The sequence below is a fragment of the Cricetulus griseus genome, chromosome 10 (assembly GCF_003668045.3).
Source record: "Cricetulus griseus strain 17A/GY chromosome 10, alternate assembly CriGri-PICRH-1.0, whole genome shotgun sequence".
NCBI lineage: Eukaryota > Metazoa > Chordata > Mammalia > Rodentia > Cricetidae > Cricetulus > Cricetulus griseus.
In genome coordinates this window covers 15,450,958-15,467,861 of record NC_048603.1, presented here as the reverse complement: position 1 = coordinate 15,467,861, position 16,904 = coordinate 15,450,958, and the positions used below count along the sequence as shown (strand labels likewise).

Here is a 16,904-nt window from a genome sequence, read left to right as displayed (position 1 = left end):
GGCACCTCTCCCCCCCACCCCACACAAAAGTGGGGGCACAGAAAGGGACTGATCACCTTTCACATAAGTTTATTGGACTATGCAGGCTCTCAACGCTTTCTCCCCAACATATGTTGTTTCTCAAAAAGGCACATGGGTAACTGTTGTGGGGTATTTGTACACTGTGTGAAGATGTATTGCTGTGATTGGTGTCATAAAAACTGAACGGCCAATGGCTAGGCAGGACTTCTGGGCAGAGAGAGAACCCTGGGAAGACACAGAGGAAGCAGAGTGGATGAGGTAAGCCATGTGAAAGGACACAGATTTTAAAATGTTATAAGAACTAGTTAGGAACAAGCCTAAGCTCCAGCCGAGCTTTTATAACCACTAAGTCTCCATGTCATTATTTGTGGGCTGGCAGTCCCACAAATGAAGAAAGTACTACTACGGATAACACTTGGAAGTCTCAAATTTCTAGATCCTTATGAACCAAATCCAATCTGAGCATTGTTTTGATGAAGAAAACACCTAGTGTAAATGTCCCTCAATGTACTTAGATTATTGGCAAATAAAAATGTTATAATGAGGACAGGGATCCATTTTCTGCTTTGATTAAAGTGAGTTCCAGGTTGAGGTTTTCATACTCTGAAGATTTTAAGCCTCTGTCCTCACTTGAAACTTTTTGTTATTTCAGGTGCAATTGCTGGTATAGTTGATCAGCCAATGCAGAACTTCCAGAAAACATCTGAGACCCAGGCTTCAGCAGGACATAAGGCCAAGGGTGTCATCTCGGGCGTGGGGAAAGGAATCATGGGGGTATTCACCAAACCCATTGGGGGAGCAGCAGAGCTTGTGTCACAGACTGGCTATGGTGAGTAGATTAAAAAAAATCAGGCCAACTGATATTTTACTCATTAATTCATGCACATTCCTACTGAGGTTCTGTGAGTCTAGCCTTTCACACGGGCAAGGGTTGAAAAATAAAAGTAGCTATCTTTCTTGTATCCTAATGCTTATTTACAGAATAACAACTGCCAGTTAGTAACATCAATGAGTAATTTCAAATGTTTCATGCCCCCCCCTTTTTTTTTTACAGTACACTTTAAACAGAATAAAACGTAACCAGTTAGAAGGGTCCAACAGTATGACACCAGAGGAAAGGTGATCACTTTTCATGTGATAAACTGGGGGGGTCAGGTCTTAAGCCAGGAAGACACTGTGCTTGTTCACTGTGAGAGCAGGAGACGAGTCGTCTGCAGTTTCCAGTGCTGAGAGCAAAGGCACATGTGTGCAGCTAAAATCCCTTTTCCCAAGCAAACACTGGAAGACCCGGGCTGTGGCGGAGTGTCAGGCCATCACCAGTGTGTCTGTGTATGTGTGCACAGTGGGTGGCGTAGAAGAAAGCACCTCTTGGCAGAGCTCGTTAAAGTGCCATGAAGCAAACACGTGACTAGAATTACCTTTTTACTTAAAACTTGATAGCATCCTTTTGGCCGTGCATCAGGCAAGTTAGCTGACATTTCAGACCACAGGAGGGGCCACCCACTTGCCAGACAGCATATCCTCTGTCTGCATCTGGCCAGACAATCAGCAGGACAGGGCACATTTCACTGCAGACATCCTGTGCTTCACTTCTGACAAGACAGCCTCATCAGGGCACACATCCCAAGCATCCTTTGAGAGGCCACACTGACAGCCATGCTTCTACGCCCCTCTCTCTCCACTGCGGATGGCAGGTCCACTCACAGGGAAACTGACAGTACAAACTGCTACAAGCCAGAGGTGGCAAAGGGTGAACTCCCCCTCACTTACTCAGAAAAAGTGTTCGTTCTGCTCCCAACCTGAGTGGGGTAAAAGCCGTCTCCATAAGCTGCTTGGGCTTAAGACAACATTGTCCCTTACGTTTCCCAGGCTTAGGGACTTACTCGGAGCATCTTGGAGCAGAGCTTCACATGGCCTTCTTGGTTTCCATCACTCTTGTAAAACTTTTATTACCATGCTGAAGGTTTTACAAACCACTAACTCTTAGTCTAATGACTGTGCCTCGTTTATAAACATTTACAAGCCCTCAGAAAGCACACACACTGTACCATCTTTGGTTCTGCACTCTCTCTGAAGGTTACATGGCTGCTGCTGGGTGCCCTCGCTGGATACTGGCACCAGGGAAAGCATGTAATAAACCAGAGGCCCAAGAGCACTCATAAATGTATACAGAACCTTGTTTAACAGCTGGATTAACTCATTTAAATTTAAATGCTGTATCTAGGCAAACCATGTGCCTCTATATATTCTTTTGGTTGTGTGTGTGTGTGTGTTTTTTTTTTTTTTTTTTTTTTTTTAAGCCAGTCACAACAGATAATGTATACGAAGCAGCAAAATCAAGTAACATCGACTTTTAAAGCAAGTTTTAAATGACATGTAAGATACTCTGATGACCATTCTCTCGGGAGCATTATGCTTCCTACGTCAATGGTTCTCAACCCCCCTAACGCTGCGACCCTTTAATACAGTTCCTCATGTTGTGCTGACCCCAACCATAAAATTTTTGTTGCTGCTTCGGCTATGAGTCATAATGTAAGATATGGGCTTTCTGATGGTCTCAGGCAGCCCCTGTGGAAGCAGTGGTTTAATGGTGATCTGTACACTTACTTCCAGAGATGTGACCTCATTTTGAATCTGTAGTATTTTATGGGTAGCTGTAAGATATCACTGTAGCGCAGAACTGTTTTCCAGAAAACAAGTAGTACAGCTCCTTTGCTTCTCATACCCACAGGTATTTTACATGGAGCTGGACTTTCCCAGCTTCCCAAACAACGGTACCAACCAAGGGATCTACATGCTGACCAAGCTCCAAACAGCCACGTCAAATATGTCTGGTAAGATTTCTGAGCCACTCACATTATACGTTTACATTCCCACTGTACATTGACAGACCCTGGCTTGCTCTCTTGCTAACAGACTTGTGTCCAGGGGAGACCAAAGGAAGAGCTGGTTTTGACCCCAGCATCTTGGACAGTTTTAGAGAAAGCCTGCTGTGGTGAGAATCTACCAGAGTCTGGTAGAGGTTCTCAAAAATTTAGGTATAAAATTGGAGTAAACACTGATGCAGAACAGGTTAGACACCTCTGCTATTTCAGCTGCCTTCATCCAGGTGTTCTTTCTGTCCAGGGGTGAAGAGCAAGCTACCTGCTCTGACTACCTAAGAAAGCGCTAGAGCAAGAGAGACCCTTCCCCCTCAGCTTATCAGTTGTCACTCAGCAGACAAGACCACACCCTGGGGCTTGCTGTCCCAATGTCATTGGCTAAACAGATCCAAATACCACACCAGGCTGCTCTTCCTAGGTTGATGCTTGATAGAGAGCTCTGCTCCATGGCTGTGGGCGGCAAAACCAGGAAAGCTTGGAAGAGGCTGAGGCAGGATTGTCAGTTCAAGGCCGGCCTGGGCAACACAAGGAGACAAAACAAAATTATCTGCTCTGCTTGGAGCTCCTCATATAACAAACTGTTAAGTCTGGGCCTGCAGCAAGGATCAAAATTAAGTGAGGTTATCATTTCTGATGGGAATAGCTAAATGAAGCATAAGAAAATCTCCCCTCCAGGAGCCAGGTACTGCTGACCAGAATCAACCGAGAATTGGCGATGTTTTTAGCCAGCTATAGCAAATATAGAACTAATGTAATATTAAGCTAACGTTAATAGTCCACCTTGCAATGGGGAAGGGCTTGGTTTTGGGGTTTGTTTTGAGGGGACATGTCCCAACCATTGATATACAGCAACAGCTGTTGTGACCGTCTCTCAGGCTGGTTCCTGACCACTTTCTTCCTTTTAAACAGGAAAATGCTTCAGTCTCTGGGTAGACCAGAAGTCCACATGGCCCTGGATGTAGTTCTGGTGAGAGGCTCAGGCCAGGAGCATGAAGGATGCTTGCTGTTGACCTCAGAAGTGCTCTTTGTCGTAAGCATCAGTGAAGACACACAGCAACAGGCCTTCCCTATCACAGAGATCGACTGTGCACAGGACACCAAGCAAAACAACCTGCTCACTGTGCAGCTCAAGCAACCACGAGTAGCCTGTGACGTGGAGGTACAGTTCAAAGGCGGGATGACTGGGCTAGCTTTCAGGGAGTTGAGATATAACATGATCCCTGTGCTCAGGCATCCAGGAGGTTTAGGAGAGACAGGAAGAATTGTAGTCAAGGTAGGCATTGCAGAAGGGACCAAAAAGGCCCCACCGACTTGTGCAAGTGAACCCTTTAGAGAAGAGAACAGCACCCTGGATGAGCTCGCTACTGGATTCTGGCAGTGTTTACACAGAATGGGTCTCAGGTACAGCATCTAGCAGGAGTCAGACATAAGCCCTGCCTGAGCCGGGTGGCTCTGGCCCCTCAGTCCAACCTACAAGGAGCAGATGTACCCACTGGGAAATTGCTTCCTTCCTGTGCACCTCCCAGGTGTGGCCTGAGCCACACATCCTAATTAAGTAATTAAAAAATTATTTTCCTATATGAGATAGAGGTGACCCTTACTGGGCATTGAAGAATGACAACCAAGGTCTCCAAATTTCCTCTAGCAGGACCTGCCCAATTCCTTCTTCAATGACAGGATCCTGTCTCCCTCACATTACTTGGTTAGAATTATCTGAGTAGCTGGAGAGCAGCCAACCACAACATCTCCTAGGATCTCTCCTGTTTCTTGGACTGTAATCAGTCAGGCTTTAAGCTGGGGCTTGGCACCAAGACTACACTGCTGTCTTCAGTTGCTGACTTTCTGGGAATAAACAGGGGTCGGGTGTCCGGGCTGACTTTATTAGCTCTGCCAGAAATCTTCTGATCCAGTTGACAATAAAACAGCAGTGATCTGGCTACAAAATTTGGCAAAGGACAGTAGCATTGTCTTCAAGTCCTTAGTCCTGGAGAAACTTCCAAGCCCCAAGAAATATCCGTGACCAGTATTTTTCTTAGTTGGCACAGAAGTACTTCAGATCTTCAGCTATGATCTTTATCTTTTATTGATACCTAATTTTCAAACCTCATTTGCACTGTGGTTGGGGGTGGGGCTGAGACCTGTTTTTATAGTGACACCAATAGGCATGCAAAGGTGGGGTCGATGACCTCACATCCAGGGTGAAGGAATGGTTGCTAGAGGCAGAAAGAGCCCAGTCACACACCTCTATCTGGTCCTGTGCAGAGTAGTTGCCCATGCTTCAAGCTCCACACTGTTTCTCAGCATTGCTTTGTCCCACTCTTACCTTCAACACACAGCCCCTCCCCGCCTCCTGTGTCCCTCCACACTGCACTGCAGGAGGAAGAGGGATTGGGGCACTGGCGGACGGCTTTCTGCAGCTGTCCTGTTCAAATCAGAACCTCCTAACAGAGTCCCCACCCGAAGCCTGGTCAGGAAGCCTGCTGCTGTGAAAAACAAGAGCCGCATTTCACCTTAGAGGCTGGAAACACAACTCCTTTGAATTTTGGAAGGAATTAATTTGTAAATGACATCACTGAGCATATTCAAATATGGCAGGTTTTGGATTTTTTTTTTTTAAATCAGCATTGCTTTTCTTGGTTAAATGCAGTCATTTTTTAGGGATAATTGCTTAATATGCCTGGCACATGATTAAAATCCCCTATGAGAGACTCAAAATGAGTCAGGAGGTCAATTTATTCCTTGGCCAGGTTCCTCTCACAACACAGGCTCTCCTGCTGCTGTTCAGGAGGAGCAATTAAGCCTTTTGTATATTCAAAGCTCTCCAGCTGAATTCTGGCCCCAACAAATGATATCATCACAACTCTAGCCTTTGCCTGGTGGTGCACAGCTTTCATCTTAAAGGGTTTCCTTTTCTTTCTCAGGCTGAAAAACACACAAGCCTTAGCTTACTCCTCTGGCAGGCCACTTTTTCTTCTGTAGCTTTTTACAACTTTTAATTTTTTTTTTTTTCCTGGGCCCTGCTTAAACTCTTTACATTACTGCAACTCTGAGAACTAAAACACCCCTATTAAAAGGCTTATAATTCTTCCAGAATGGCCTTGCCAATATTTAGTAGACTAAGAAAGAAAGAAAGAAAGAAAGAAAGAAAAAAAAAAAACCCCACACACACAAGGTCAGTGGCTACTAAATTCTACAAACCAGTAGCCAGCTCTGCCAATTCCCCACTCAGCTTGATCTGCACACTAGATAGTGGTGGGACTTTAGATGAGAAGAATTTACAGTCCCAAGTGCCTTTGATGGGTGCTTCCTCAGACTGTCTTACTTAGGAACTTAGGTAGTTTATCTATCTCAGTTTTGGAGTTCCACTGAAGATGAGCCAGACTTTTATGAACTATAAATGCAGTTTGCATCCTCCCTTTTTGCCATAAAAACTTCCCCTTCCTCTGCCCAGTTTTTCTATTTTTTCTGGCTTTAAAACCTAGTATTTATAAAAACAGAAAATGTTACAGCTCAAAAAGATGTAGGAGTTTTTTTTTTTTTTTTTTTTTAAAAATGCTCTGCCCAAAGTCACTGGTGTGAATGAGGCCCTCTTCCTGCTTTTTGACACTGCAGAGGCTCTGGGAACCAGGACAACTTTAGTTTGGAGATGCTGAGTTGCACACCGCTTACCTTTAAGCAGAGGGGACATCTTTCTCCTTTGTTCCTTGGCTGCTTTGTAAAAAGCAATGACAGATGTGTTAACAGTTAATGAGTACTATCAAATGGTTAACCTTAAGTGGGAATTTTATGCAAAATGAGTTTATTGGGGGGGGGCTCACAGAGATCTGGTTACATGTGCATATTTATCTCAGATGTGGACAGACAGAGTGGCTTAGTAGATGACCTAGGAGACACAGTGAACAAGTGCACCCAGGAAAATAGTTGTGTTGTCAACAAACCTCTGTTTTTGGAATGCAGATGGATGGTGCCCGGGAGAGACTGTCGGAGCAACAGTTTAACAGGCTCGTGGACTACATTGCAAAAACATCTTGTCACCTGGCCCCAAGCTGCAATCCCATGCAGACAGCGTGTTCTGTGGTGGCTGTGGAGCCCCCGCCGGCCACTGTTAAAACCTACCGTTACTTAGTTGACCCACCTTTCGCTCAGGTCTTCATTAGCAAGTTCACCATGGTAAAGAACAAAGCCCTGAGGAAAGGGTTCCCCTGAGTCCCCTTTAGAGCAGGCGCCTGACAGAGTTCCAGCATCCAACACGGACACAAGGCCAGCATATCAATAGCAGCAGGCCTAGCAGCTTTGTGGGGTGGGGTTCCCATCCTACCTTCTCCCCAAACAAGAGACGCTGTACCTCCTTCAAGTGACCAAGAAAATCCAAGTGGGGAGGAACAGATAATCAGCAGAGTCCTGTATATGCTGTGTTCTTACCATACACAGGAAATTCTTTTTTTTTTTTTTTTGTTCTATGCTATTTGCAGAAGTTTTCACTGTAATTTCAAACTACTAATGCTCTGACATATGGTAAAATGTGGACAGGCCCTAGCATACAGACACAGAAACAAACCACCACCACCTTTGTAATACTTAAGACTGTTGTTGTTTGACTTGTTTAATTTTTCACTCAACTACAATACCATTCTTTCAGTAAAAGCAATGTATATTACCCTCAAAGTCTGCATTCTACTAATTTATAAAACAGACTTTTAACTGCTCAGGTGTATTTTGGAAAGCTTATTTTTTACCAAGCTAAAAAGTAACATTTTGTGTCTACCAACAAGAACAGAACACAATGCTTTTAAGTTTATTTGGTTCTAGAACTCCGTAGTATATGGAGGTGAAGAACCCCAACACTGCTAAGCCGTGGTGGTGCACACCTTTAGTCTCAGCACTGGGGAGGCAGAGGCAGGCAGATCTCTGTGAGTTCGAGGCCAGCCTGGTCTACAGAGTGAGTTCCAGGACAGCCAGGGCTACACAGAGAAACCCTGCCTCCAACATGAAGGCTAGCAATGCCATCAGTCAAGGCAGTCCTCTATGAACTAACTTGATAAAGCATTAACATCTAAGAAAGGCTCCAGCTATCTTACAATGTTCAGTGACTACCTCGTGGTCTCATGCATAGGCCTGCAACTTGTTCCCTTCAACTGAAAAGTGACAGTTAAGTAAGACAGTGCCATTTAAAGGCAACTGACCTTCAACTCTCAAGTCTGTTGGGCACACATCCCCACTATGTCACCACTGCTGGAAAACAAAAGTCACTGGTGGACAATTCAAGCCAAATATGAAACCATCTCTGCAATTAGTCTGTTACTCATTTAGGAAAGCAACATTTTTGTCAACTTCAAGAATAATTATTTTTAAGAATGTAAATATGTACTGATTGTATGACTTACAGTAATTTTACATATTGCTAGCAAATTATATAAATAAAAGGTATTCCTGAATTACTGACCATGGATAAATGTCTGTTTTGAGTTTTTAGTTCGAAGGTTTTCAATGGTACCTTATTTTAATACAGCCCACTCACTGAGTCTTACACAAGTTAAACAGAGTAAGGATAACCACTGATCAAACTTGCCTTTTAATTTTATACACTGGATGTTAGCAGTCATAGAGCTCTTACTCGAGGGCTGCACCAGGCCCTGGGTTCAATGCCTGTACCACCAAAACAACAAAGAAAACTAGGTTTGCATAAAATAAATATAACTTTGGTCACAACAAAAATCTCTAAAGGACAGATTCTAAAGATACTAATGAAAAAATCGTAACATTTCAGACTTTAAGTGACCATAAGACACAAGACTCAGTACTAGTTAAGTGTTTTTACTAGATAAGACATGTATTTCCCCATCTCACATATTGTGGTTCATTAATAAAAGCAATTATTCAAACAGCATGTCAATTACCTACTCTTTCTGTTGACAGCAATACTACCCAACAGTTTCAAGGACAGAATTTTCAGTAAGAATGGCATATGGCCGGGCGTTGGTGGCTCATGCCTTTAATCCCATCACTCAGGAGGCAGAGGCAGGCAGATCTGAGTTTGAGGCCAGCCTGGTCTACAGAGTTCCAAGACAACCTCCAAAGCAATACAGAGAAACAAAACAAAAAACAACAAAGGAATGGCATCTGACCATCTTTCCCTGCTGACCTGGAACTCGCTACGCCGGCCTCTAACTCAGACACCTACCTACCTCCCTCTGCCTCCTGCAAAGAGATTTTATTCACAGGACTGGAACACCAAAGCCACAAGTTCAGCCACTCATGTACTCCAGGGGGCTAAAGCCAGGACCAAGTAACTGCAGGAAGTACCTTTCTCAATGACATTACGAAACGTAAGAGCAATTATACATGTGCTGCAATAATGGGCCGACAAGCTGTCTTTACAGTACCCATCCAGAGTTACAAGAGTAGATGTCAGACTTTTAAGACCCTGAATTATCCAAAATAACAATAACCAAGCAAAGACTTACTATCCATAAAATTGTTCATTGTTTATTGAGATAAATTACTCCTTAGTCCACATATTCCCGTTTCATAGTTCAGGAACATAGGTCAGCGATGAACTTCTATCGAGTGCAATCCAAAGAATTCTACGGAAAGAAACACAATGGCTGTGTTAATGAAGAACAATCTTCATTAATACCTACGACTGGTCACTCACCTTCACCATTTCTGGCTGCCTAGTGTCAGGCTTCCATTCTGGGCAGACCAGACGTTAACTTGTGACTATTTTAGCAGCACTCATGTTCCTCTGGCATCTGAATGCTCTTCTTTGAATTGTTTACCTTTCAGTAATGTTCTTTGTGTCTCTTGATATCATCGCTAAAGGACATTAACAGTCGATGGTATGGTAAAGACCATTCTTACTAATTTTCCTACCAATGGAACATAAAGTTGTTGTTTTGTTTACTATACTGATTAATCAGCAGTAATACTTAAAGTATGCAGCTGAGGTGGTCTGTGTAAAAATGGCCCCACAGGTTCATTCATCAGGGCGTGGCTCTACTTGAAAGGGATTAGGAGGTGTAGCTCTGTTAGAAGAACTGTCACTGGGGGTGGGCTCTGGAGCTTCAGAGTTACTCTCTCCCCCTGCTGCCTGTCAATCCAGATGTAGAACTCTCAGCTACTTCTCCAACACCGTATCTGCCTGTGTGTCCGAAACTGTAATCTAGCCCCAATTAATTTCCTTTACAAAAGTTGCTATGGTCAACAATGATTAACACCTAGCTACATTTTGGATAACTAGAAATAGAACATTGTGGAATTAAATCTTCCATTAGGCCAAAGTTAATTACCTTGAAAACATCTATAACAGAAAAGTACAACAGGCCTTTTCCCCACCATGGACCTTGGAAAAAGGCATGTGTTTTAGTGGAGCTGAAATGCTCAAACAGTATACATTACCTACACCACACCAAACTCATTACAGAGGGCAGGATCTTTATTTAAATTGTCTTTTGCGTCCACCTGTTAACCTTGACTGATATTAAACACTAGCATGAACAGTGATGTTGACTGTAACAATCCCTCAATCAGTTCAGGGGATGATGGCCTTTTATCACTCAGTCCTCCTCTCGACACAGAAACTGAGTTTACACTGTCCATGACACGACATTAACCTCAAGATACACAAAGACATAAACTGCTCTGGTAAAAGGATGTAAGTATGATACACATACATCGGATTGCTATAGCAGTTCTGTGTCTCAGAATCATAAGAATACTAATTTACATAAAAGGAAATAAACAGAATTGAAACCTCAATAACTGACTTCCATGTGCATAAATTGCCCAATCAAATCACTTAAGGTCCTAGAAAGTGAGAGGAGGAAAAGTAGTAATGCAGTGGCTGCCGTGACACCAGACAGAACCAGCTCTAAGGGGGAAAAACCCTGCAAGAAACAGAACATTATGTTACAGGGACCTGTTGCCAAGGCAAACAAAACACCTCCACCACACATGAGAGATCCAAATATATGAAGTAAACAAGAGAAATAGCCCACTAACAGTAGTAGAGAGGACTCACTCTACTAACATCAGACAGAAGATGAGGAAATAGAAGGCTTAAAAGAGGTGACTGTAATTCATATGTCAGCATCTACTCAGTAACAGAACATGGAATTCTCTAAGACATAATGTGTGGTGATTTGATGAAAAATGGCTCACATAGGTCCATAGGGAGTGGCACTATTAAGAGGTGTGACTTTGTTGGAGAAAGTGTGTCACGGGGGGGGGGGGGGCCGCCTCTGAGGTCTTAAATGTTCAAGCCAAGCCTAGTGTAGAATTCTCTTCCCGATGCCTGCAGATAAAGATGTACAACTCTCAGCTCCTTCTCCAGCACCGTGTCTGCCTGCAGGCCACCATGTCCCACCGTGATGACAATGGACTGAACCTTTGAGACTGTAAGCCACTACCTCTTAATTAAATGTTTTCCTTTGTAAAAGTTGACATGGTCATGGTGTCTCTTCACAGTTAATAAAACCCTAACTAAGACACCATGAGAGAGCAAAACAAGCCCTGACAACTCTTGGGAGGCTTGGTAAGTGTTTTCTGACCACGCTGGCTTAATTAAACTAGGAAATCCAAAATACACCAAGTTTAATATTCTAGAATCAACGGCTCAACCAGAAAGTCATAAGTTAAAAAAAAACCCTCAAAACACACAACCTATAACATACAGCTTAAGAAATTTAAAGAGGACCTAGTAAAGTTACCAAGAGAAATTATTAGATTAATAATAAAGCAATAAAAATAAGTAACAAAGGAAATCTTGGTCCTTTGCAAATGTCAAGTATATTAAAAAAATCTTAAGTTAAAATGGCAAGAGAAAAGAGAAGAACAAAAAGTGAACTTGTAACTTAGATGAAGACTGGTAAGACTTGCCAACATGAACTCACGAAGCAACAGACACTAACTAGTCTAGACAGCAGACTAAAGTTACTAAAATTAGTGAGACTGAACCAGAAACTTCACAAAGCAAAGTTGAGGACCAGATGAATTTCACAAAAAGTTGAAAGAATTAACGCCAATGCTTCTCAAGTTCTTCCAAAACAAACAAGGGAATAAAACTTCCATATTGATTCTAAGTTCAGCACTGCCCTGATACCTAAACTAGACACACACAAAAGAATTCAAGTAAATCCCAAACAGCAATGCAAAAACCCTCAATACTAACAAGACAAGCCAACTTCCCATTAAAAGAACTGATCATATATGAAGCCCAAGAGATTAATTTCTGGAATGCAAGGGTGAATCGACACATAAAAATTAATAGATGTGGCCAGGCCATTGATAGTAGTACACAGTCAAATAGCGAAACTGTCTCAGAAAAACAAAACAAGTGACAAATATAGGGAACAGCTCATCTAAAGTAAGATTAAAAAGTAGTCAGCAAGATTGAATAAAAGAATCCCCAGGATGGAGAGCTGGTCAAGTGGCTAAGGTACAAAAATACCAAATCAAAATCCAGAGTTTGTTCCTAGAATCTCTACAAATGCCAAATTAGACACAGCAGCTCACCTGCAATTCCAATCCCCAGACTGGCCTCAGCAGCACTCTCTCCATGTTAACCTGGGACCTCCACATACCCACACACAAGCAAACACAGTGAATACATAAACACAAAGAGGGAAAAAAATCCCCCAATATGCCCAGAATATATACAAATGGCCAGTAAGTACATGCAACACGCAAAACTACAAATCATTAGGGAAACAAATCAAGACCACCATAATGTATGTCAACCCTACTGAAGACATCTAAGACAGCCACTATGACAAGAAAACAAAGTGAAGAAGTGCTGTCAACATGGAGAGAGTGAAGCCCCTGAGCAATGCAGAAGTGTAAAATACTGCGTCTACTAAGGAAAACAGTAGTTACTACCAACAAAAAGATGAACAGAATTAGTTAACAATTACAGGTGGCACACACCTGTAATCCTAGCTATTCAGGAAACAGTTCACAGCCAAGTGTCACAACTTGATTTGGCCATTTCTCAAGAAAACATTTTGAAATATGTATGTATGTATGTTATGATATGTGTGTGTATCATATATATACATATATACATATATAACATGATATATTGTTATATATCGTGTGTCTATTATTGTGTGTATTATATAAATGTGTGCATGTATATGTATATATAAAGGATAGGATATAGCCAGAAAGCTGGTGATAAAATGCTCACCAAGTGCACAATGCACAATGCTCCAGGTTCAATTCCTAGTAACAACACACAGCGCAGCACGCAGAACAGTTTGCTATCCGAGACAAGACAATCGCAGAGTGACCAACAGGGCCAGCAGGGTGCACAGAGGGCTAAGGCACTTAATGTGGGTGTTTGATCCCTGGAAGCATATACCAGGTCGAGGAGAAGCCACTCCAGAGCTGTTCTGACTTACGCACACGCACACACCCATAGAATAAGGCAAACAGGGAGAACCAGCTCCATAGAAATTCAGTCATACTCATAAAAAGTTAACTGTCAAGGTCTGGGAGAAAGGGGGGGGGGCGTTTCACACACAATGGCAGCTGTGTGAGCCACCACTGAACTGACAACTAAAAATGGTTAAGACTATTCCTACTTTGATAGAACTTCAAGTAACTGTCACCTGTACATTCTGAAGTCACTTTGTACTCTGGAAGATTCCAGCCGCCTTCATCTCTTCGAAGTCCTTCATGGAGTCATAATCCCTGTAGAAATCTGCATACGCCTTCTTCCTGGGCTCAGCTACACCAAACTGCAAAGAACACAGCCCATTACCATACTCTAAGAACAAAATAAGTCAACAACACACCGTGTTCATTCTTTACTGAGCCTCCTGTTTCCTAGACAAGGAAGGGGGTAACACAATGGAAGCAAAGCAGTCTCATGGCAACTACGCAGCAAGCAAGCAGCTTACATTACTAGGGACAGATGACCCCGACTCTTGGGTAAGGTTGTGTGTCCACATTTGTGTGTTTGGTAGAATACTCGCACAGTTAAGAGATATTACAAAAAAAAAAAAAAAAATGAATAGCCTTCCCTCCAGTAAACCCTAAATATTGCCAGTTGAAACACAGAACATGTCCTGGCTTAACTTAAGCAGAGTGTGAATTTTAAAGAAGCCAAAAACAGATTTAAAGACACAAGAAAGTGCCAGGACATTGTAGGTGATTAACACTTTAACAAGATCCGAATCATTCATTCTGCAAAGGAGAGAATGGAATCCAAAGTGATGGCTGATTATTTCAAACGAAGGCTTTTAACAAAATTACTATCACCTCAGCCTCAAGGAAGGAAACAGTGAGGAAGAGGTGTGTTCACTTTGGTCTTGCATGCATACAATCAGCACAGAGGAAGGCGTGACACTTCAGAGAGAAGGCGGGGTCAGAGCCTAAGCAGCAGCCACGGCATTGGTGACCCACAGAGCACCGCACATGAACAATCGACATCAGCGAGACCTTGCAACAAAGGCCCAGAACCGTGCTCCCTAAAATGCAGGAATACAGTAAACTGCACTGCTCCTTCTCCTATTGGGACCCCACTTACTTCTGTCAAGAGAACAGGAGACAGGCTCCTCAGTGCCCTCTGAAGCCTGCTGCGGCCCCTCACTCTGTTATTGGCTCATGTCTACACAACAGGGCTAAAGGAGGTCCAGACAGCCGGTGCTCTGAGAGGCTGTGTTGGCAGAAACTGGGGTAACCGTCATCTACTCTCCACAATGTAAAGAGAGGTCACCCAAGGCAAAGAAGGCTCAAACACAACAAAAGGTCACAAGGACACATGTCCACTCTTCTTGAGCTGAGGACACCCATCTTTTCCCACAGACAGTAAATTGGAAGTCCTAGACTTCCATCTCTGGGACTCATACCAGAGAACCCCATTTCCCCCAGGCTTCTGTATAGGGGAACAGACTACCAGTTCCCTTGGGACTCAGATGTCCAGATCTGGAATAAATTATAACACCAGGTTTCTTAGTGCCAGCTTCAGTTACCTTGACACACTTGGGAACAGGGAACCTGCGGGCATGTATATAGGCCATTACTAATTGCTAGTTGATGGAGGAGGGCCCAGCCCACCATGGGCAGTGCCATCCTTTGGGCAGGTGGTCTTGGGTTATACAGCATAGCTAAGCAAGTCAAAAGAAGCACACCAGGAAGCAGCATTCCTCCTTGGTCTCACCGTGGACCAGTAAGCTAAATAAACCTGTTCCTCCTCTAGTTGCTTTTGATCATGGTGTTCAATCACAGCAACAGAAAGTAAAATAGAGCAATTCTACACTTTTTAGATGCCACGCAGTGAGACTTAGCCCAAGTCATTGGTAAATCTTGGTGTCTGTATGTAAATGTGTAAACCCACAAGCATACAGGCCGTGCTGGACTGTTTCTCTGGAGTACCATCTTAACACTCTAGACAAGTCAACCATGAGTTATTTGTTCGAACAAGAAGTATGTTTCATTAACATAACTTGAGAACCAGAAAAGTTTAGTGAGCCCAAGAAATGAAAGCAGCATGACTCTGTAACCTCACCTAAATTAGAAAGTTCATGTATTTAAGTCATCCACCATCCATTCTCCCACAAACTTTATGCCCACGTCACAGCAGGCAGCAAGGATCTGACACACCAGACAAGGACTCGGGTTTCTGCTCTTTCAAATGGTAGCAAAGCACGGGCACACTTAATTCTTACAAGGGTCTCCACCTGCCAGCTCTCACGTTCTACTTTCTCTAAAAGACAACGACTGACATCACCTGCGCCCCCTATATGTTCTACATTTCAGTAACTTCCCTTTAATAAAGATTTAATCCAATTCTCTGTATCTTCCAAACACCATGCGTCTTATTCAACATATACTTTTAAACACCCTGACAATCGAGTTCCCCATAAAAAAGAATACAGATTTATCAAAAGTTACTAAAGTCCTGATTTCAGCCAGGCAGTGGTAGTGCACATTTAATCCTGGCACACAGGAGACAAGGCAGGCAAATCTGAGTTTGAGGCCAGCTAGAGCTACACAGAGAAATCCTGTCTCAGAAAAAAACAGTACTCAATTTTCTCATGGTTTCATTACAAAAACATGGTAACATAATAAACAGTTTAAGAGGATCTTAAATAATAGTATCATCTGATTTAAACAGGGAAGGTATGTGATAAAAACGAAATCTATAGAAGGGCCAGGTCCAGGTGGCACATACTTTTAACCCCAGCACTTGGGAGAGGCAGTGGATTCCCGTAAGAATCCACTTTAGACACTCCATAGCCCTCAGATCTCCACAAGTGGAGTGGCCTGCAGAGCAAGTTCTAGGCCATCCCAGGCCACATAGTGAAACCCTGCCTCACTCCCCCTCAGAGCTACAGAGACATGCTTGTCAATTACTCAAAACTGCCCAAGTGAGGAACTGCTTGCTCCATATATCCCCGTGGATCCACGGTCTGTTAAAGGCAGGAGTTTGTTCTTCCCAAATGCATAAAATCCTGCCTTACAGGACCTTTGGAAATCAGGTCTTAAAAGATATGGATCCTAACCTAGTCTATTTATAGGAGGAAATCCAGCCAGTTACAGAAGAGTTACAGACAGCAAAGAGAAAGGACCCAGAAGTCATTACCCCTGCTCCTGCTCATAAATACTCAAGAGTATGGAGGAGCAAGCTTTTTAAGGCCGGAGGTGATAACATTTTCTATGGTTATTTAGTAAGACCCTATCTCAAAACAAAACAAAAATCAAACAAGAAAACCTGTGAGAAAACGTCTGAGTGTAAACCACGCAGTCTGGCTCTTCCATATGGGGGCCCTAGCCAAACCAACACAGTTTCACGTGAAGACCAGGGCAAGCTGCGTGGGGTCTGTCTGAGCGGTTCCTGTCAACACTGAGGCTTAGGAGGGGCCTCCTTCTCTCAACAGGTGCAAACCTAAGTGTTTTACAACAGGCGGCTTGTGACCCCCCCACCCCACCCCCAAAAAAGCACCAACAGCAAACACACGAGCACATGCGCACTCGAGCACACACGCACATACCTTA

The 16,904-nt window shown here is 43.2% G+C and overlaps 2 protein-coding genes across 5 annotated transcripts in view; one reads left to right on the top strand and one right to left on the bottom strand.

The window, feature by feature from the left end:
* Positions 1–8,345, top strand: part of LOC100763509 (vacuolar protein sorting-associated protein 13B) — a 437,125-nt gene extending 428,780 nt beyond the window's left edge. Inside the window, exons 59-62 of the mRNA XM_027431500.2 lie at positions 674–850; positions 2,753–2,855; positions 3,813–4,062; positions 6,861–8,345. Coding sequence (XP_027287301.1) covers positions 674–850; positions 2,753–2,855; positions 3,813–4,062; positions 6,861–7,109 — 779 coding nt within the window. The 3' untranslated portion in view covers positions 7,110–8,345. The remainder of the gene's footprint in view (positions 1–673; positions 851–2,752; positions 2,856–3,812; positions 4,063–6,860) is intronic.
* A 1,018-nt stretch (positions 8,346–9,363) lies between these two features.
* The window catches only part of LOC103161269 (cytochrome c oxidase subunit 6C-2), an 8,655-nt gene continuing 1,114 nt past the window's right edge, over positions 9,364–16,904 (bottom strand). For 3 of the 4 annotated variants that reach the window (XM_027431508.2, XM_027431507.2, XM_027431510.2), the window contains exons 2-4: positions 16,901–16,904; positions 13,514–13,642; positions 9,368–9,487 (exon numbers count right to left, since the gene is read on the bottom strand). The exon at positions 16,901–16,904 is cut by the window's right edge. In XM_027431508.2, coding sequence (XP_027287309.1) covers positions 13,529–13,642; positions 16,901–16,904 — 118 coding nt within the window. In that variant the 3' untranslated portion in view covers positions 9,368–9,487; positions 13,514–13,528. Of the gene's footprint in view, positions 9,488–13,513; positions 13,643–16,900 lie in introns of all 4 variants that reach the window. The other variant, XM_035449624.1, reaches the window with a different exon arrangement.